The sequence below is a fragment of the Canis lupus genome, chromosome 31 (genome assembly GCF_003254725.2).
Source record: "Canis lupus dingo isolate Sandy chromosome 31, ASM325472v2, whole genome shotgun sequence".
In the NCBI taxonomy this organism is placed as follows: domain Eukaryota; kingdom Metazoa; phylum Chordata; class Mammalia; order Carnivora; family Canidae; genus Canis; species Canis lupus.
The window spans coordinates 24,462,719-24,485,570 of NC_064273.1; the positions used below are offsets into that span (position 1 = coordinate 24,462,719).

Genomic DNA, 22,852 nt, shown 5'->3' on the forward strand with positions numbered 1-22,852 from the left:
GTAAACAATGCCATTGGAAAAATGGCGTTGGCAAAGCTGCTTGATGCAGGGTTGCCATAAACTTTCAATTTATAAAAAAGAAAAAAAAACACAGTATCTTCAAAGTGCAATAAAGCAAAATGCAATAAAACAAGGTGTGCCTTTACTTAGACAAAATAGACTTTAAAGATGGTTATAATATAATGATAAAAGGGTCAATATAGCAAGAAGATATTACAATTGTAAATATTTATGCATCCAACACTGGAGTACCTAAATACATAAAGCGAAAACTAACACAGCTAAACGGAGAAATAGTAATACAATAATAGTTGGAGACTTTAATACTGCACTCTCAACAATGAAAACAGATTATCCAAAGAATCAATAAGTAAACAGGGGACTTAAACAATACTACAGATCAAATGGATCTAACAGACATAAAAAGAAGAAGAAAGACTCCTATATCCTAACTAATAAATAACAAAACTACAGCTTATGTTTCTATGGTGATAATATTTAGAAAATTCATGCTTCCATTCTATCCAACAATTGCAGAATACACATTTCTTCTCAAGTGCATAATGACCACTTTCTAAGATAAACCATAGGTTGGGCCATAAAACAATCTTAGCAAATTAAAAAAAAAAAAAAAAACTGAAATCATATCAAGTACTTTCTCTGACCACAATATCATGAAACTAGAAATCAATAATGACAGTAAAACTTAAAAATTCACATGGAAACTTAACAACACTCTCCTAAACAACCAATGGATCAAAGAAATAAAGGGGAACTAAAACTTTTTAGATAAGCAAAAATGGAAATACACTATATCAGAACTAGTGGAATGCAGCAAATGTAGTTCCAACAGGGAGATTCATAATAATAAAATGCCTAAATTAAGAAGCAAAAAAGATCTCCAAGTAAACTACCTAATTCTATGTCTTAAGGAACTAGAAAAAGAACAAACTGAGCCTAAAGTCAGCAGAAGAAGAAAAAAAGATTAGAGCAGAAATAAATGAAACAGAACAGAAAATAAAACAAAGAGACTAAGAGTTGGTTTTTGAAGAAACAAAACCGACAAACCCTTAGCTAGACTAACCAAGGGAATGAAGAAAGAGAAAGGACTCATATCAACAAAACTGCAAATGAAAAAGACATTACAATTGATATCACAGTAATTCAAAAGATCGTAAGAGGCTACCACTGAACAACCAAATGCCAACAAACTGGACAAGCTAGACGAAATGGAAAAAACTCTTGGAAACATACAACTTACTAAGATTGAATCAGGAAGAAACAAAATCTGAATACACCAATTACTAACAAGGAAAATGAATCACTAACCAGAAATCTCCTAATGAAGAAAAAGCCCAGGGGCAGATGGCTTGACTGGTGAATTTTACCAAATATTTAAAGAAGAATCAACACCAATCTTTCTTAAACTCTTCCAAAAAATTGAAGCGAAGGAAAACACTCCTAAATTGCCATTAAAAGGCCAGCATTATCCTGATAACAAAACCAGAAAAAGACAATACTATTAAAGAAAACTACAGGCAAATGCTCCTGATGAATACAGACGAAATATTATTGCTAAAATACTAGCAAAATGAATACAGCAGCACATTAAAAGGATCATTCTCCATGACCAAATGAGATTTATCCCTAGAGTACAAAGATGGTTCAATAAACACAAACCAATCAATGTGATACATCACATTAGTAAGATGAAAAAAAAGCATATGATCATCTCAGCAGACACAAAGAAAAGCATTTGACAAAATTCAACATCCATTCATAATAAAAACTCTTAAAAGATTAGGCATAGAAATAACATATCTCACTATAATAAAGGCCATAAATTGACAAGCCCCCAGCTAACGTCATACTCAATGCTGAAAGACTGAAAGCTTTTCATCTAAGATTAGAAACAAGACAATAATGCCTGCTTTCATCACTCCTATTCAACATAGTACTAGAAGTCCTAGCTAAAACCACCAGGCAAAAAAGTGAAATACAAGGTATCAGAATTGGAAAAGTTGAAGTAAAATTGTCTCTTTACAGATGACATAATTTAAAATATAGAAAATCCTAAAGACTCAACCAAAAAAACTATGAGAGCAGTGAATTCAGTAAAGTTGCAGTATACAAAATTAACATACAAAAATCAGTAACATTTATATAGAATAACAACAAACTTTCTGGACAAAAATATCTATCCCATTTACAACAGCATCAAAACCAAAATACTTAGGAATACATTTAAGAAAATAAAAGATCTCTACTTTGAAAACTGTAAGACACTGATGAAGGACATTAAAGACAAATAAATAGGTATCCCATGTTCATGGACTGGAAGAATATTGTTAAAATACCAATACTACCAAATGTCATCCATAGATTCAATGCAAACCCTATTCAAGATTCCACTGGCATTTTTTACATAAGTAGGAAAGATACTTTTCTTTTTTTTAAAGATTTTATTTATTTATTCATGAGAGACACAGAGAGAGGCAGAGACACAGGCAGAGGGAGAAGCAGGCTCCATGCAGGGAGCCCAATGTGGGACTCGATCCTGGGTCTCCAGGATCACACCCTGGGTTGAAGGTGGCACTAAACTGCTGAGCCACCCGAGCTGCCAAGGAAAAGACACTCTTAAAATGTACACAGAACCACAAGAAATCCTGACTCGCCAAATAAATCCTGTGAAAGAACAAAGTAGGATGCATTACACTTCCTGATGTCAAACTATACTATAAAGCTATTATAGACATCAAGACAGTATAATAGAGCATAAACACAAACAGACCAATGAAATAGAATTGAGTGCCCAAAATATGACTGATTAATATTTGATAAAGGATCCAAAATTACTAAGTGGAGAAAGACAGACTCTTCAATAAATGGTACTAGGATAATTGGCTATTCACATGTAAAATAATAAACTGACCCCATATCTTAAATCATTTGCAAAAGTTAACTCAAAACCAATTAAAGATTTAAACATATAAGACCTGAAGCTAGGAAATTCCTAGAAGAAAATAAAGGAATTAAGCTCTTCACATGCATCTTAGTAATTAATTTTTGGATATGACTCCTAAAGAACAAGTAACAAAATCATATATAAAAATGTGAGATTACATCAGACTAAAAAGTTTCTGCACAACAAAATAAATCATTAACAAAGTGAAAAGACAACCTACAGAATGGGAAAAAATATTTGCAAATATATCCAATAAGGGATTAATATCCAAAATATATAAATAACTCATACAACTAAAGAGCAAAAAACCAATCTAATTTTAAAAAGGGCAAAGGGCCTGAATAGACATTTTCCCAAAGAAGATATTCTTACGGCCAACAGATATATACTATAAAAAGATACTCAACATCATTAGTCATTAGGAAAACGCAAATTAAAACTACAGTGAGATATCACCTCACACTTAATAGAAGGGTCATCATCAAAAAGATAGATAACAAATACTGGCATGGCTGTGAAGAAAATGGAACCTTTGTGCCCTGTTGGTGGGACCATAAAATGGCTCAGCCACTATGGAAAACAATACAAAGGACCTTAAAAAAATTAAAAATAGAACTACCATATGATCCAGTAATTCCATTTCTGGGAATACAGTTAAACCTGAAATAATGTGGGAGTTAGAGGCACCAACCCCCACCTCTACCCCATGCACCTGAAAATCTGCATATAACCTTCTGACTCCCCAAAAACTTAACTACTAACCGCCTACTGCTGACTGGAAGCCTTACCAATAACATTGACAATTAACACATATTTTGTTGTATGTATTAACTATATTCTTATAATAAAGTAAGCTAGAAAAAAGAAAATGTCACAAAAATCATAAGGAAAATACATTACTGTACTTTAGTTATTAAAAAAATGTGCATATTACTGGACCCACACAATTCAAACCCATGTTGTTCAAAGGTCAACATATATCCAAAGTAAAAAGAAACTCTAACTCCAAATGATATCTGCACCTCCATGTTCATAGCAGTATTAATTATAACAGCCAAGACATGGAAACATCTCAAGTGTCCATCAATGAATGAAATGGAAAAAAAGTTGTAAAATAAATATAGGATGGAATACTATTCACAGCCATAAAAAAGGACACCCTACCATTTTGTGACAGCATGGATGGACCTTGAAGACACTATGCTAAAGTGAAATAAGTCAAAGACTAATACTGTATAATCTCACTCATATGTGGAACCAAACCAAACCCAAACTCACAGAAAAGGAGATTAGGCTGTGGTTACCAGAGGGAGAGGATGGGGGAAGACGGAGCTTGGAGAAAGAATTTTGTAAAGTTACAACTTCCAGTTACAAGACAAATGTAGGTACCAGGGATGTAATCTACAACATGGTAACTACAGCTAACAACATGGTAAGTAGGAAAGCTGGTAGAAGTTAATCCTGAGTTCTCATCAGGAGGAGAAAGTTTTTTTCCTCTTTCCTTTCTTTTTATTCTATCTATAATAAGATGGATGTGAGCTCAACCTATTGTGGTAATCATATCATAGTATATATAAATCAAACCATCAAGTGGTACACCTTAAACATATACAGTAATATATGTCAATAATTTAAAACTTAAAAAAAAGTATATAATGTTCAAAAATCATGAAGATTTAGCATGGCCAGGGTCCAGGATGGAAGCAAAAAAGAGGTAAAACTGGAGAGTCAGTTGCAATAAGACTGTAAAATGTCCAACAGGCCAAACTAAGGCTTAGATTTTTACCCTGTACATAAAAGGGAACTGAGGAAGAAAGAAAAGAAAATGTATAATATATTTAACTTTCCTTTAAAGGCAGAGGAATATTTTTTTTAAAAACTTCCTGGCAAAACAGAATACACGGAGCTCAAGTGTAATAAAAACAATAAGTTTTCTAACAACTAAATACTAAAAATGCATTTGTTAGCTAATTGTTTCATTACTTTGGCTGTAAGAGCAAAATTAGTTATCAAATCTCAGAAACATTCTTCCTCCTGCAGGGCTTTCCAAACAGCGATGCACCTTGTGGTCTGTGTGACACTGCAGTCCTTCCTCCTGCCCCTTCCTTGCCTCTGCCATCCTTCAGTTATGATGTGTGCTGGAGGAACCACCTTCACTCCCATTAGGTACTCTTCTCCTCTATGCACAGCCACTTCAACTGCATCCTCATTCCAGAACTACAAATCCCTGCCTGATCCTATAGTCTAACTCTGTAAGTGAACGCAACTATAAAGCTTAATGCCACAATAATTTATTTTTGACATCAGCTGGCCTTTGGTGCCATAGCCTAATTCTTTTTGAGAAAAGTTTGTTGACAGGAGCATTTCTTCCACTACTTCAAACTTTCACTATCCTTCTTAAAATCTACAATCCAGTTTCCACTCATTAAATGACCTAGCCCGAAAGGACAGAGAACTGATTAGTAAGAACACATGAAGTTCCCTACCCTCTCTTTATTCACATCTGCATCCATCCTACATCTCTCCTTTCTTCCCTCTGAAGAAAGTCACTCCACCTACACGAGGTTAGTAAATCTAAGTAGACCCCATCCCTCTCATCTCCTCAGTGGGAGCTATCATCAGTTCTCCATCTCTATCTGCTTCTCCTCCTCCTCTGGAATACCGATTTTCTCTCTAACCTTGAATTCATCTCCAGCTCTCACCTTCTTTCTACATCCTTTTTCACCACCTTCTCACCACTCTTCGTTCCAATAATGCCAAAGCTAATGGACACTTTTTAGCCCTGAATTTTATTTGACCTTCTCTGGCATTTAACACGGGTGATGAATACTACCTACAACTCCTCCTCTGCTTCTCTTTATCTTTAATCCCTATTTTCAAGTCTCCCCCACCCACAGACCCCTTCTATCTATGTAATGGTGTTCCCTTTGATATTCTCACTCTTCACTCTCCCTGGAGAGCTCATCCTCATTTACAGATCATACAACCACCTACACGACGACGTGGGCTTTGAAAGCAGTATTTCCATCAACAGGCAATCTCCATTTGAGTATTATCCCATAGCTACCTTATTTAACATTGATTCCCTGTATATTCCCTTCCCTACTTCCTCCTAACCTTCAAGTCTCCTTTAAAGGTTCTCTCTAAGGCCTACTGGTATTTCCTTCTACCCAATTCAGAAATAGAATCACAGAGCCACACCAATTCTATTTCCTTAATTTCTTCCATCTATACCTTGATTTAAGCTCTGTTTATCTCTCATTAAGACTTTCTGGGGGCGCCTGGGTGGCTCAGTCAATCAGAGATCTGACTTTTGATTTTGGCTCAGGTCATGATCTCAGGTTTGGGAAACTGAGTCTCACCATCAGGCTCCGAGCTGGGCAAGATTCTTTCCCTCTGCCCCTCCCCCCTCTAAAAACAAATAAATAAAATAAAAATTAAAAAAATAAGGACATTCCAATAGCTTCCTGTCTTCTATTCCTAATCTTTTCCTTCATATCCACCCTTCACAGTTATCAAAATAATCTAATGAAATAGTCTTGCTACTACTCTCCTACATAATTTGAGCCAATAGCTCCTTATTGCTTACCTCTTAAAGTCCAAACTCCTTAACCTCCATGAGGCCTTTCCCTACTGCTTATCAAAATCCAGGTTCTTGGCATCCTACACCCTTTGTCCTAAACCTTCTACCTTAAATGCCAACCAAACTGAAATCTCTACACTCTTTCATGTTTCTGTGTACCTGAAATCCAACTACATCCCTGTGGAAAACTATACTTCATTACCCAGTTAAACTTTTCTTTGTGAAATCACCAATGATGCCTCCAAGCAGAGTGGGGAAGCTCCTTTTCTGCTGCTTTGACACACAGGACATGTCTCTGATATATTGGTTATCACAATATAATTTTATGTCTGTCCTGCCTACAAGAGGAACTGCCAAAGAGCCATGTTCAGTGTTTATTAAATTAATAAACAAATGAGGGCAGCCCGGGTGGCTCAGCGGTTTAGCGCCGCCTTCAGTCCAGGGCCTGATCCTGGAGTCCCGGGATCGAGTCCCACGTCGGGCTCCCTGTGTGGAGCCTGCTTCTCCCTCTGCCTGTGTCTCTGCCTCTCTATCTCTCTCTCTCTCTCACTCTGTGTCTCTCATGAATAAATAAATAAAATCTTTAAAAAAAAGTTTAAAAAAAATTAATTAATTAATAAACAAATGAACTAACAGAGTATTAAGTATCCCAAAAGTGTAAAATACAACAAAAGCTATTCTATTACCTTTAGATTGTCAATCATTGGTTGACTAGGGAGAAATTAAGCAATTAAGCATAGCTAAAAGTGCTATGGATGGAAATAAATAATGAAAGAATATTTGTGGTTTTAATCTTCTCTTAAAGCTGTAGTACTTCTATACTGCAAAAGGATAATTGTTATTTTCCAACGACATTCATCCTATTGACTGTCAACTTGTTACATAGCAAAAGTATAAACTAGGAATAAATCAGCTGCAATTCAACTTATCTCTGCTAGATTTGGGTTTAGATATTAAGAAATGCTTCTTTTATCTCAAACAGTAATTAAATAAAAGAAATATTTGTTATCAAGCACTAACCATTAGTACTGCAAAGATCTTCCTTAGTCCAGGCCAAAAGGGGAGGTATACACTGAGCAATGAACTCTTTCTTGTCTTCTTTTGACAAAAACGGACAGAGACTTTGAATGGTATGCATATTACCTTCCGTTAGTGGGAAAAAACTGTTTAAAGAAAAGGAAAAGTATGAATTATATTTATCCTAAACATGCAGTGATTTCAGAAAACTCCTCTCCTTCAGAATACTCAAAAAGACTAATAATGCCACTATGTAAAATAACTGTACAGGAAAAAAAAGCAAACTATGCTGGTTCTGGATGATGAAACTAGATATTTTTTGCTGCTACCTTCTCTTTTTTACAGGCTTCTAGCATAGCATATATAACTTCTCCCCCATTTTTAAAAATTACATAACAAAATATGATTATGTTCTCTTTAGGAGTCTACCGATTCATTTAAACAGTACCAGTTGTGTGTCCTTTCTATGAACTGATATTCATCTATGTGCATATATAAAGTTCATATTAAGAGATCACACTAAATACACTTGTATTACACTTACATTTTAGATCTTTCTATGACAAGACATATACATAAAAATTACTTTCTATTTTAAAGCTATATAACTAAGTTAAGAACAAAAACAAAAATATTCCATACTATCATAATTTTTTTTTTTTCATACTATCATAATTTAACTACTCCCCTTCTGGTGCACAATGAGGTTTTCCCCAAAATTCTGCTCTTACAAATAAGGCTGCAATACAATAAATGTCTGTGAGCAAGGTATTATTCTGCATATGTACAAATATAATAGAATTGCCAGAGCAAATGATTTGAATGTATTATATTTTGATAATTTCACATTGCTTTCCTAAAAAGCATAATCAATTTACACTTTCACCAAAAATGTGAGTGACTGCACACTTAATGAATCTTCTTAATTTCTAGCAAGATGGCAGATAAAATGTGCTTCTTTTAATTTGTATTTCTATCATTATTACTATGGCAAATCCTTTCATATTTCACATTTCATAAATGAATTACCATTGACTATTTTATCTATTAATTACCTTTTTAAAGTCCTTGACACATTTTTCAATCTGGATAGTTTTACTAATAGAAGCTATTTGTGTATTATGGATATCAATTTTTTTTTTAATTTGTAAATGTTTTTTCCCATTTTGTCACTTGTCCTTTAACCTTTGTTTCACTACATTTTTGTCATACAAAGTTTTCTTTTTGTAAAAATTTTAAATTATGGGTAAAATACACATTAAATTTACTAAATTAACTATTCCTAAGTATACAGTTCATTAAGTAAAATCTGTCTTTTCATTTCACAAAATTGGAACTCTACTCCTTAAATAAGAACTCTCCATTTCCCCCCTCCTCAGGTCCTGGCAGACATTTCACCTTCTGTCTCTATGAATTTGACTAAGTATTTCATTTAAATGGAATCATATAGTATTTGTTATTTATGCCTGGTTTATTCCACTTGGCATAATGTCCTAAAGGTTTATCCATGTTCAAACATATGTCAGAATTTCCTTCCTTTTAAAGGCTGAATAATGAATAATATTCCGTTGTATGTATATACTACATTTTTATCCATTCATCTGTTGATGGGGAGTTAAGTTGCTAGAAGTTTTTATTTTGACAAAATCAAGTATCTATCATTTGTTTTGTGGATTCTGGGTTTTTCTGCTTGGCTTAAGATCTTCCCCATAACAAGATTATATAGAGTCTCTTCTTTCCCTTAATAATTTTATAGAGATCTGTTCTTTACATTCAGCTTTCATCTGGACTTCATTCTTGTGTACAATGTAAAAGAAGGGCACCTTGCTATTTTTTCCAAATGTATCCAATTATCCTAATGTCATGTATTATTGACTCACACCTCTGATTTAAAAGGCCACCTACATCAAAAACTAAATTCTCAGGGCTGCTGGGTGGCACAGTTGGTTAAGCATCTGTTTCGGCTCAGGTCATGATTTCAGGGTTCTGAGATCAAGCCCCACATCAGGCTCTCTGCTCAGGAGGGAATCTGCTTCTCCCTGTCCCTCTGCCTGCTGCTCCCCCTGATTGTGCTCGCTCAGTCTGTCGAATGAATAAATAAAATCTTAAAAAACAACAACAACAACAAAATTCTCATATCTGTGTGGATTAGTTTCTGGATTCTATATCTGACCCACTGATTTGTCTATCTACCAACTTAATACTGCTTAGTTATTATATTGGTAGGGTAAGTCCTTCTCACTTTTCTCTTTCAGAAATTTCCTACCAATTCTTTTTTTTCCCCTACTGATTCTTGAGCATTTTTTCCCTCAAATGCAGTCTGTCACATTTTTCAAAAAATATTCCTGGAATTTTGATTGAGATTACATTTCAATTACAGATTGATACAACCATTTTTTACAATTTATCTTCCCACCCTCACTTGTAATCTTACTGAAGTTTTGTAATTGTATTTTTTTTGTTAAATTTACTTCTAGATATAGTTTTGCTGTCATTGTGAATAGAATCTCTTTTTTCCTATGGCATTTTAAATTATTATTACTGAATAAAAAATATGTGATTTTTCTGTTAAGTATATATCAATTATTAGAAATTGTTCTAATACTTTCCTAGTTAATTCCCTATTACTTTTACAATCAGAAAAAAAATTAAATTATGCTAAATAAAAAAAGCCAATATCAAAAGATCATATGCTGTATGATTCCATTTACGTAACTTTCCTAAATGGTAAAGAAAAGAACAGATTGCTTGTTCCTGGAGATGAGAATGAGAGAAAGGGAAGTGGCCCTGTTTATAACAACACAAGGGATCCTTACGATAAAACTGTTCTGTCTCTTGGTCTGTGGTAGTGGTCAGACATGTGTATTACAACACACACACACATACACAAATTAGTACATGTAAACTTAGTCAATGGATTGTATAAATGCCATTTTCCTGGATGTAAAATTATATTAAAATTATGCAAAATGGTACCACTGAGGGAAACTGAATGAAGGGCATATGGAATCTCTTTGTATCATTTCTTACAATTGCATATAAATCTATACTTCAAAATAGTAAGTTTAAATCTGGAAAAAAAATCAAAATTTCATTTACAATTCTACTGTACCAGAACATACATATCATTTCAGAATTCTTGGTAAATCAATAAATCTAAAATGTGTCTTGGTAAATTTCACATAAGTATTTGAGTGTTTAGCTTCTCTAATATGACCAACTCTAGATGTCTAGTATGTCCAACCTCATAACCTATTTCTTTAAGAACATAAATATCTTGGGGCAGCCCCGGTGGCTGAGCGGTTTAGGGCCGCCTTCAGTCCAGGGCCTGATCCTGGGGTCCAGGGATTGAGTCCCACATCGGGCTCCCTGCATGGAGCCTGCTTCTCCCTCTGCCTGTGTCTCTGCCTCTCTCTCTCTCTCTCTCTCTCTCTCACTCTCTGTGTCTCTCATGAATAAATAAATAAAATCTTAAAAAAAAGAACATATATATCTCATTTCTTTATTTTTCAATAAGATGATCCTTATTAAAGACAAGAGTAAGTAACTTTCCCTATCACTTCCAAATAGCAAATAAAGTAATGGAAGAAGTATATTAGGGATAGGAAAAAGAAAGATTTCTACCAAAAAGATTTCTGGGAAAATGAGAACAAGTTAACAAAATGCTTTTTAAACTAAGTATAAAATTCCACAACAAAATATTTTAAAGTTAAAAATGCTTATATCTCAGGGGAAATATCAGAAAGGGAGACAGAACGTAAAGACTGCTAACTATGGGAAACGAACTAGGGGTGGTAGAAAGGGAGGAGGGCGGGGGGTGGGAGTGAATGGGTGACGGGCACTGGGGGTTATTCTGTATGTTAGTAAATTGAACACCAATAAAAAATAAATTAAAAAAAATAAAATAAAAATGCTTATAAAATAAGGTATGTCTCAAACCTAAAACAACTGAAATTCTTTTAAAATCTTTCTCATTTCCTTTAATTTCCTTATTTCTTAAACATCATTTCCTTGATTGATTAGAGATTATTCATAAGCTGGGGTTGCCAAGGTGATTAAATACAACAAATTACAAAGTACAAACATTTTAAATATGAATACCCTTCTTTTCTCCTATAATGCCGTTTTACTTCATCAGATGAAACACTTCGGGAAAGGATCAACTTAGCAATAATAAGAGACCAAAGAGTGCCATGTTCCATGGATCTAAAAAAGGAAAAGAAAAAATCCATTTTCAAAGTGCTTAAGATTTTTAAAGACTGTCTGCCTGATTCCTTTTACAGAATTAAATAAATCACCTTGTGAGGGTATTAATTCACACAGAGCTTTTGCCCCCAAACAACTGCCATTACTGAATGGACTGGGAGGCTTAGGCTTCCAATGCTCTTTTATAACTGATACTGAGCTCTCATCCCAAAGCCCTTCAAATTCCAAGAGATGAGATTAGGCTTGAGGACCAGAGACTGTAGCTGGGAAAAGGACACATCACACAGGACACCAAGCCTGGTTAATGTTAAAGAACCAAGGAGGTATTAATATCTGTCAAGGAAATTTCTGAGTGTTAAGTATGTGGACTGAGATTGCAGAGAAATATGTGCTCAGCCTGGGACCCGTGATACCACAGAGCATACTCAAAACACTACAGGTACATGAAAAACAAAGAGAAGCAGTTCAAAACAGTAATTTCACTCAACATAGTAATTTCAACAAGCTCAATACCTAACTGCTAAGAACCTGTATGACTGTTTTTATACCTACTTCCCCAAGCAGAGGAGAGCATCTTGTGGTTATAATTTTAAGGCACATCTGTGACAACAAGCAAAGTAAAAGCTTTGATTTGAAAGTAGAAGAATGGATTATGGTTGACAAAACAATTTCTACAAGGCTTCTATTTCTTCTGTTGTCATCCAAATGACCATGTATTTAGGGACTTAAGAATACAGGCATGTATTTAAATTCTTGAGTATATTTATGGATTTAAGAACACAGGCAAAATTCAAGTATCTCCCCAGATGAGTAAATCGAGTATTTAGAATCCACAAAGTATTTATCATTAAGAATTGGGTTTAATTTAGGGGCACCTGGGTGGCTCAGTCAATGAAGTACCTGCCTTGGGCTCAGGTCATGATCTTGGGGTACTGGGATTAAGCCCCGTGTCAGGCTTTATGCTCAGCATGGAGTCTACTTCTTCCTCTTCCTCTATCCCTCCCCCCATTCATGCGTTTTCACTCTGTCTCAAATAAATAAATAAAATCTTAACCAAATTAAAAAAAAAGAATTGGGTTTAATTTAGATCAATCCCCTGACTGAAAGACTAGCATAAATGAGCTAACATTTTACAGAAACAAAGCCAAAAACTAGTAAAATCATATAAAAATGAAAGTTAAAAGAGATTCTTACCTGCTAAATAACAGCTGTAAAAGGCCAGAAGTATTACCAAGTCCACATAAGTTATCATATGTAATATTCATCTTTTGAAGCATTTCACAAAATCCGGTTAGAAAAATAGGTGGATTGTCTAATTCCTCATACCACTGCAGTGAATAGAGCAGTTCTGCAACTACAGAATGGACAACACATCATCAAGTGTATTCTGTAAACAGGCCTTTCGATCATTTCACTTCTCCGTCCCATTTTCTAATATGCTATGCCCACCAGTCTCAAAGTATCTATGAACTGATTTTCAAATCTGCTTTGAGATGTTCCATGGTAATGAAACCTGAGAACATTTGATACAAAATGCCATTCCTCTCCCAAATCTTACTTGCTCCCTTTTCTGATTGGTTAAGAATGTGACAAGCCTAAGTTACCAGAAATACTGGACAAATCTTCCTATTTTTGCCACAAGTGGTAACAAGTTACTACAGGACAAGCAATTAAGGGACCGAATACCCGAAATGAAAAGTTCAAATCAATGTGTTAAGAAATGGGAAATACCATGATACAGTAAACGTGGCATGGACCTCAGTAACAGACTGCGCTGGATTCAAATAAGCTTTGTACACTTAGTTCTCAATTAGAGTACTAAAATCTGCCTCAAGGACTGCTATGAGAATTCAATGACCAGTACCTATCCCAAAACCTAGCACATCACAGTAAATTTTAATACATAATTAGTCACAACTCTCTCTTATAAAGCCATGTATGGATTTTGAAGTCAGAAGACTTCAGACCTGGTTCAAAATCTAATTCTATCCTTTCCAAGCTATGTAATTCTAATTGAGTCAAGCTAAGAAAACAATAAGGTGAGAAAAACAACAATAATAATATCTGATACGGCTGATAAGAAGATTAAAAACATAATGTTGTCAGTTTGTAATTAGTAACACAGTTAATAAAAGCAAACTATTACAAAGATTATTATTACTCCAATTTCCAGTTTTGTTTTTGGACAGATTCACTCTGTGGGCAATGTACACTGCAGGCGAATCTCTTTGCCCTTCCCTGCCTATGGAACTGGCTAGTCAGAAGAGGTGTTCCAGCTTTCTTCCACAGGGCCTATGTTCTCTTCTACTAGTAACTATGCTACAACTGAAGGCTTACAAACAAGACTGACAGAGAAATTATGTAAATATTCTGCACCTTTAATACCATTTTGTATAGGTCACACTGCTTCCTACAATTCTGTGCTATTTCCTGGAATGGGGGGATGTTTTGAAATCCAAAACCCCTTTGGGATTCAACATTTGAACCTCTACTTGCCAGGAGGGGGAAAAAAAAGGAAATATCTATCTATCTCCCCACTATGAACACAAAGGTATAGTGGTTCAAAAACTGGAAATTCAGAATCCTCGATGAAACACCAGACTCACTTAACCATTTTCTTTAGGGTTATATGCCATGGGATCTACCTGTATCAATGTCTTACCAGCTTGAATAACTGTTCCTCTACCAATTCTGCTCTACAGCTAACAAGATTCTAGCAAGATTTCATGTTTCCACCCAATTTGAAATTTACCATTCATCACTCAAGTAACCTCAAGTTCCTCATTACTAAAACAGTTTTTAGGAATGGAAGATTCTTATCTAAATTGTAGGTTCATCAAAATTATTTCAAAATTATATTTATTGTAATTATTTCAAAACATTTCTATTATATCTGAATGCTCATATATACTTACTTATTTTCTCAAGCTCATTATTTTCTAGGACTATTTCCTTTTTCAGTGCAACTAATATCATTTTGCTCAATAATGCTGAAGTACACAAATGGCTGGGAAGTTTCTTTGTATCTTGTTCTTTAAAATCTGTTTTGAAACACTCATAATTCAAACTCAATCTTCCTTCTAAAAGAGGTCTATGCAACCACTGTAAAAAGAATACATTAAATTATATACAAAATCATTAGATATTCTAAGTTATTTACTACCTATGCAATTAAGACAGGGAACAAAAATGAAGTTAGAGTATCCTTAAAATGTTATTAGAATAACTTCAAAAATGAAGTTATTACTGGTTTATTAGTAGAATCACAGAAGCCTAGAAGTTTGAGTTTTACTATAGGAAATTATCAACATCTGTATTTCTTTAAGGCTCCTTCAGGACAAAACTAGGTCTAATTCACCTTGTACTATGGCAACTGCCACTGTCTTACAAACAAAAAACATCCAATATATGAGCATTCAGAGACGTAAAGGCAAAGTAAGATATCCATTTCATTTACCTTTTTTCTCCCCAGAAAAAAAAAGAGATTGATTTTGTTTCCATTTTCTTCCCCAGAATAAAATAAAAATATTTAAGCTTGCATGAAGTCCAAACTTCAGAATAAGATAAGCACTGTCCAATCTCAAATATACCTGCATAGGAAGAGACTGTCTCATCTTTTCCCATTCACTGCTGCTTGGCATTACACTTCCAATATATACTCCCAGAAGATTAGTATCTTCACTTTCTAGAAGTGTATTTAGCAAGTCATCAACAGCAGACAAGAGTACTTGAAGACTGGAAATAATGAAAAAAAATGTAACTATTATAGTTATGCTATGACTACTTTGAACATCCTGGTACATATTAAATACCCTATGGCAGGTAACAGTTTATCTGAACAAAAGGACAAGTAAACTCCCTCTTCTCTGTATCCAACATACACACAGCCAAATTACGGATTTAATCCAACATTTATGATTTGAATTTGAGTGCTGCTTCTATCTCAGAATGAAGGGAACTTGACCTATTTCAGATATTTCTGAAATACACCTATCTTATTCTATGAAAAAAACCCCAGGATAATCAGAAAAATATATGACCCAATCCTAACAGCCTCTGGATGCATTCTCTTGGTTTTTACTTTTATATATAGATTTAGGCATGAGGTGTGAAATATATTTGCAATTCAACACCTTAACACAGTGGCTATTCACTCCCCAAAAATAAACAATGAAGAATAATCACTATGTGTGGTGGCCATGAGAGGTTACAGTTATAATCCACACCAGCCCACAAGACACAGTACAGCACCACCATCACATCATTGAGCATAAATTAGAAGTCCAGCAGATATGCTATGACAAATCACTCTTCAATTAATGGAGTTTAAACGAATGATCATTAAAACAAATTCCTTTTGGAAAAATCTTTTTGTCTGGATCATCTTACAGAGTCCTATAGATTTCTATGTAACAAGTCATTTTTCATAGGCATACTAATCGTGGGCTCTTATTTAAAGACAGTTATCAGGTATTAAAGAGATACTGCGCAAACAAGCACAAAAAAAGTTACCTTTTGATATCCAAAGATGAAGACTGAACTTGGTTCTTCAGCCACAGAGCAGATAAACATAGGAAGGTACTCTGTTTATATGCATTGCCAGTTTGGTGGATCAATAAATTTACACCAGAGAGCCAAGTATTTTTCAGTTTACAGACAAGAAAGTCTAAAATCAAGATGTCAACAGTAATTTGTAATCCCTGTGAAGCAACTGTAATCAGTATAAAATATCTGAAATAACTCGATGCAGACTTGAGATTTTTAAGACACCATTAAAAAAGGAAAACATAAAATTACTATTCAATTGCCAAAATAATCATGTCATATATGTGCAATAATATAAACTAGCTCATGGCATGAGCTAAGATACAAACATGTTAAGATTTTTAAAGTTAGCTTTCTTCTGATCTGAACTTATTTACAAGAGCATTGTCCTTTTGGTGATGTGAAAAATATTATACCTTTTCCAAATATAGAAGTTAGTATAAAAAAAAAGGGCTGGGGAAGAAGGCTATCAATACTGGTAATTTAAATATTCTTTTCATTATTCTCAATTAATACATAAGGCCAGATAGCCCTTAAAAAGACTATCTCAATGTCATCTTGATATATATTAAGAGGAGGAGATATCAATATCCCCCCCCTTTATGAATGTGGAGATTGAAGCATCAAGAAATTAGGCAACTTGAAAAACCATAGCCAATGAGTGAAGGGACTAAGATTTTAATTATCTATCATGGCCCCTTCTAAAACTGTCTTTAGTATCAAGAAAGAATTTAGACAGAATGTCTACATACATCTTTAACTTAGTTACTAAAGCTGAAAGTGTTTAAGATTTGTAGCCCTTTAAATCAAAGTGCTTTCAACTTTCAAGTATATTATGATTCAATTAATAAAGCCTGGGCACTTACACTATGAAGGTCAGGGCCGGAGATTCCCAACAAAACATTTGAGCAGTAGGCTATTACCTGGCAAATGTGTATTTTCTTTGCTTTGAGCACATAACTGAAAGAGAGTTAACAGTAAGTCTTCAGCTGATGGCATTAGCAAGCATCCTTTTGCTGAGCTGAAATAGTTATAAGCCACATCACAGATAAAAGACACTGATGAGTCATTATTTTCAGCTTCTGACAATTCCTTTGCTTTGGATAAAGTTTCATGAAGTTTAACAATAATTCTTTCAACATACACTTCTCCAATCAAGTAATCTACAGAAAAAAAAATTCACACAGACAAAAAATTTAAAAATATCAACAGTGTGGTTTTTAATACTTGGGGTTAACAACCATTTAAGTCTTCTGTATGTTTAAGATCTATGTAGTAGACAAAAGAAAATTCTATCAACAAATCAATCTGATCTCTCACACACAAAAGCAATTTTATTTAAGCAATTTTCTCTCACATAAAAAAGCAATTAAAAAAAAAAAAGCAATGCTCACCAAAATTAGTAAACAGCTTTGCTACTCAAAACCCTTTAGAATATAAAACTAAAAATAATACAATGTTTTCCAAGTCTTGCAACAAAGATTAATAAACATTCAGGGTGCTTACAAGATTAAAATACTGAATGAATGAAAGCTTGTTATTCTCAATTACATGCCAACTTTGCAACATGGAATCTCCCCAAAAAAGTGAAAGATTTATTCTCTACTAAAAAACAATAGCCATATTTTCGCCTACCATTTTTAACGTGTTGGGATAATACCAAACTTAGAAGAGCCCATCTTTCTGAGAAGTAAGATTCAGAAGGTACTGAGGATTCCAAGTCCTTATTACAAAGATGATCTGCCAAGGTTACCAATTTCTCTCCAAGGATTTCTCCTTTTAGCCAAGGAGTTACTAAAGCATGTTTATCTGAACTAGAACATGCCTAAAACCATAAAATCAAAGCAATGATTAGAAGCAAGATCAAAAAGCATATCTGCCTAAAATATTACTTGTACCATATTACTTCCCTTCATCATAATGGCCCCAACACTATCCCCCAATCTTCCTCAAGTTCTAGGAAGCCTAGAATTGTCCCTGTTCCCCACTAAGCCTTGCTTACATATACTTTCATGCTTTACTCATGCTATTTTCCCAACCACAAATATTTTCCCTCTTCTTTACTTATCAAAATACCATCCATTCTCTCAGAATTGTTACAAAGCCCACCTGCTTTACGAAGTCTCCCCCATCCACTCCAGTCCATACTCATCACTGCTTTTCTCTGAATTTCTAAAGCACTTACTGGATTGTATTATTATTTATAATGTTTCATCTGCGTATGTCTTGTTTCCAATGGGATTGTAAGTTCCTTGAGAGTAGAGACTGTCTTAAACTTCTTTGATACCTGCTATCAACACTGCAGATATGTTCAATGAATAATGAATGGATGAACTTTGAAGACAGATTTTAAAATGCTCTATATATTAAATTTTTGTTCATTAATTTTACTAAAATTAAAGAACAATTATTATTTAATAGTGGTAAATTACTTCAATATGAACGATGGGCCTTATTATTTCCCCTAATTCTCTGCAATAGTAACTGAGGTCAGATATCTAACAGCAACTGGTTTATTTTCATGGAGTGGGGAAGCAAGAAAAAACAAAACAAAACTGTAAATCCACCCCCAAAAGCATGCTGATCCATGTTTCCAGAGCTTCTTTTGCTTTAAGGGCTGACAAGAAAGGAATTTGCAACTTGGTTCATTTCAAAGCAATCTGGAAAAAAAAAAATCCAAGTGCGGATTGGGTAGTGCCTAAAAAAACATTTATCCTTTTATTTAAGAAACTATAAGTAACTAGGGCTTTTATTTTAGCCCACACTTTATCACTATTCTGCCTTTATGACCTTAGACAAATCAATCTCTTAATCAATCTGGGCCTCTGTCTTCATTTTAGAAATGGAGATTAACCTAGAAAATCTCTAATGTCCTTTTCTGCTTACAAAACTCAGGTTCGTTTTTAAAGAAGCTGAATTTATGACTCTGATCCTAAAGTATAAAGCTGCATTAAAAACAAGAAAATCTAGAGTGTAGATAGCTATAATATAGGCTTTCCTAACACAGTTTACTAAATAAAACTGAACTACTTTATAGAATCCAGGAAATAAACTTCTCAATAAAATGTCTCTCAGGTTAGCAAGATATGAAGCACAATATTTAATGTTTTAACAAATCTATAGAAAGAATCTGGTCATCTTCAGGGAGATGAAAAGACCAGTCAGTCATGGAAATACAGGAGGCAAACATTGCCCATGAACTTCTAACTCTGCCCAGGAAGAGGATAGTCTTCCAAACGGATGTATTTGAGTTACCTGGAAGGTACGTTCCTAAGTTGGAAATGGGTATTAGTCTCCTCTAATCAAATTACTAACTGCTTTAGCTCTGATTCTAGACTTACCAAGTAGCTTTCTGATAATCTGGCTTTTCATGTACCCTGCTTATATAGAGAGAATGTACTGGATAAACTAAAAAAAAATGCTGTCTGGTAAATTATATTCTCATTGAAAAACAGTAAATTAATATTCTGTATTTTTCTTGTAAAAAGTAACTATTGGGGGAAATAGGGAGTACTATTTAATGGGAATATAGTTTCAGTTTTTTAAGATAAATTCTGGAGTTTGGTTCACAATACTGTGAATATACTTAATACTACGGAACTGTAAACTCAGAAATAGTTAAGATGGCAAATTTTGTTATGGGGCTTTTACCATAATTTAAAAAGATACCAAAAAAAAAAAAACTTGTAAATTAAAAAGTTATTTGTGTAAAATTTAAAAATAATATAAAACGCTAAAGCAAAAAGAAATTTAGGTAATTAAACATTTCTATGGTTGAAAAGTATTGTATCATTTACATCTTTATTAGGAAAAAACACTTAAGCCATTTTTTAAAACTTCTAAATTGCTTATGTTCTTTGATTTTTTTTTATCACTAATTTTCTTATTTAGTCAAGTGGCAATCAGACAAGTCTGGAAGATCTTAATTTGCCTGTATAGTATTCCAGAGTAGGACAAATTTAATTTCCTGAGGTATTCTAGTCAAAGGTAAAAACCACTCAATCCACTTCTATAGAAGAAAAGGATAGGATAAGGGTAGAAACTTGTAGTCTTAATTTAAAGGTAATCAAATATTTAACTCTTCCTTTATCTGCTAGGGAAAAAACACTGGATTTTCCAGAGCCTGTTCCTTCTTTGCTGATATTTCTAACCAGGAAAATAATACTACAGACAAGAGCAAATATCAAAAGCTTTCCCACTTATGGGAATAAAGTTACAATAAGAAGGAAGTTCTCCAACATAGACACCTGATCACATACCAGTGTGTGAATATTGACTAGTTTTTATTTTTCTATACCCATAAATACAAAAAAAGGAGAAAAAGAAAAAAAAAATCCCTAGGATACCTTTTCAATGACCTGAAGAATAGAACTCCATTTCAGATCCCCCTGAAAGAGGAAAAAGAGAGTTAGAAATAATCTGCTAGAAGCAATGAAGTCATTATGCAATAACTACAAAAATCAAAACTTTTTTAGCTACTCCAACTTTAAAAACGATAGACTAAAACATTTAGCCTTTTATTACCAAGCATTTGTCATCTTACCATACTTACTGAACATATACCCATAAATCTCACACACTTCCCCATCACGATCAAGGATATATTGCTTGTGCTCGTGTTGGCAGCACATATACTAAAATTGGAAAGAATATATTACTCTTCTTTAAATAGATAGATATTCACAGCCAAGAAACCACCCAAGAATAACCTCCATGCATGTCTCATTCGACTTATCTATAATTAGTGTGGCAATGTAAGCCATTATAATTTAAAAAGATACACAGTTATACCTCGATGAGATCATCCAAGACATATTTTCTTTCCATATTATTGTCACAGCAATGGAGGGCACTGTACAGAATGTCGACCAAGAAACCAGCATCCTTCCTTGGATCTTCATTTAGCCAACCTATCAGTTTCTGATATAAAAACTGTACCGCAGGATTTTTTTGTGCAAGTTTGGCTATTTCAAGAGGTTTGGCTTTGACAATACTCTGTTTTTCATCACCTAACAGCATTTTAAATACTTGAGTTGAAGAAAAAGAGCTGAGCAGTGTAGAAAGTAACCTTAGATGTTGCTCTGACTTTTGCTCATTGACATAATTAATACTCATTGTTGCTAGTTTACAGACTAAGTCTTCCAAAGGTTTCTTCCTTAGTGGTGATATAAAGTCTGAACAATTAAGAATAAGAGAAGTTTCAGCCATTGATTCAGAGCCTTCACTGTTCTCGCCTTCTGAGGAGACACATTTTTCATTCTCTTTATTACTTTCAGGCAGCTCATCAGCAAATCTAACCTTACCAACTTTTTTTTTATTTAACTTCAGTGAGTTCTTTGGCTTCTGAAGGACCTGTAGCAGGTTAGATACACCAGACACGGATTTCACATCAGCTTCTGGTTCATTGATTTTCTCCACACAGATCTCTGACAGTCTTTCCCAAAAATTCAGTAGTACTTTGTCCAAACTGTGGGCTGTTTTATCATCTTTTTCCACATCTACTTTGGCTTCCCAGGAACTTAAAGTTTCTGCTAAATGGTTAAACAGCTGCTCATCTTGCAATCTTGGCTCTTTGAGAACTGCATCAATAAAAGGAATCAACTAAAAGAGAAGGTAGAAATAGAAAAGTTCAGTTTTCAGGAGAAATAAAATTTAAACAAGGTATTTGTAAAAAAAATAAAATAAAATAAACAAGGGGGGTGGCGCTTGGATGGCTCATTTCCTTAAGCGGCCAACTCTTGATTTCCACTCAGGTCATGATCTCAGGATTGAGAGATTGCGCCCCAAGTTGGGCTCTGAGCCGGGTGTAGAGCCTGCTTAACATTCTCTCTCTCTCTCTCTCTCTGTCCCTCCTCCCACTCATTTGCTTTCTCTCTCAAAAAAAAAAAAAAAAAGAAAAAAAAATGAAATAAACAAGGTATTTGTAAAACATTATAAAATCCCACATTTGAAACTGAAAAACATTGCTTTTCCTCCCAAAACTCTAAAGAGTTAACTTTTAGATCATTTTCATATCATACAAAGAGGTTAATGATTTCACTGCATTCCCCCTATTCTTTTTATGATATAATTAACCAAGACTATTGGTCATGAACAAATAATATAGTTTTCTTTGCATTTTCTGAACTTATTCAAGTTTTTTACGTTCTTCTAAACCAATATGAAAGACATACAGGACCCACAGAATTCAAAACGCTTTTTCTTAAATTATAAAGATAAGTTAACTGAGACATTATCTAGGATCTTAAATGTAGCTGAATATTTTGAAAGTAACAAATTATTGTATGATTTACACTTGCTATAAAAGACCACAAATAGCACCTTCGAAAATATGTTTTGTGTTGCAATTCTACAAAACAGTTAGGGTTTGCACATCCAGAGATTAATTAAGGCATTATGGTATTATTTTAGCAATCAACAATATAGAATTTTTATTTATCTGGACAGAAATACACATTACTCAATTTGAAATCTGTATGAAGGTTAATTAATAAAAATGGCAACAAGACATAATGAGCTTGATTCTTTATAGTCAA

At 34.0% G+C, this 22,852-nt stretch overlaps 1 protein-coding gene across 1 annotated transcript in view; it reads right to left on the reverse strand.

The window, feature by feature from the left end:
- LTN1 (listerin E3 ubiquitin protein ligase 1) overlaps positions 1–22,852 on the reverse strand; it is a 66,020-nt gene that overhangs the window by 23,111 nt on the left and 20,057 nt on the right. Inside the window, exons 10-19 of the mRNA XM_025449646.3 lie at positions 21,108–21,917; positions 20,663–20,704; positions 17,952–18,141; positions 17,240–17,479; positions 16,284–16,437; positions 15,362–15,506; positions 14,687–14,873; positions 12,966–13,125; positions 11,667–11,771; positions 7,569–7,711 (exon numbers count right to left, since the gene is read on the reverse strand). Coding sequence (XP_025305431.3) covers positions 7,569–7,711; positions 11,667–11,771; positions 12,966–13,125; positions 14,687–14,873; positions 15,362–15,506; positions 16,284–16,437; positions 17,240–17,479; positions 17,952–18,141; positions 20,663–20,704; positions 21,108–21,917 — 2,176 coding nt within the window. The remainder of the gene's footprint in view (positions 1–7,568; positions 7,712–11,666; positions 11,772–12,965; positions 13,126–14,686; positions 14,874–15,361; positions 15,507–16,283; positions 16,438–17,239; positions 17,480–17,951; positions 18,142–20,662; positions 20,705–21,107; positions 21,918–22,852) is intronic.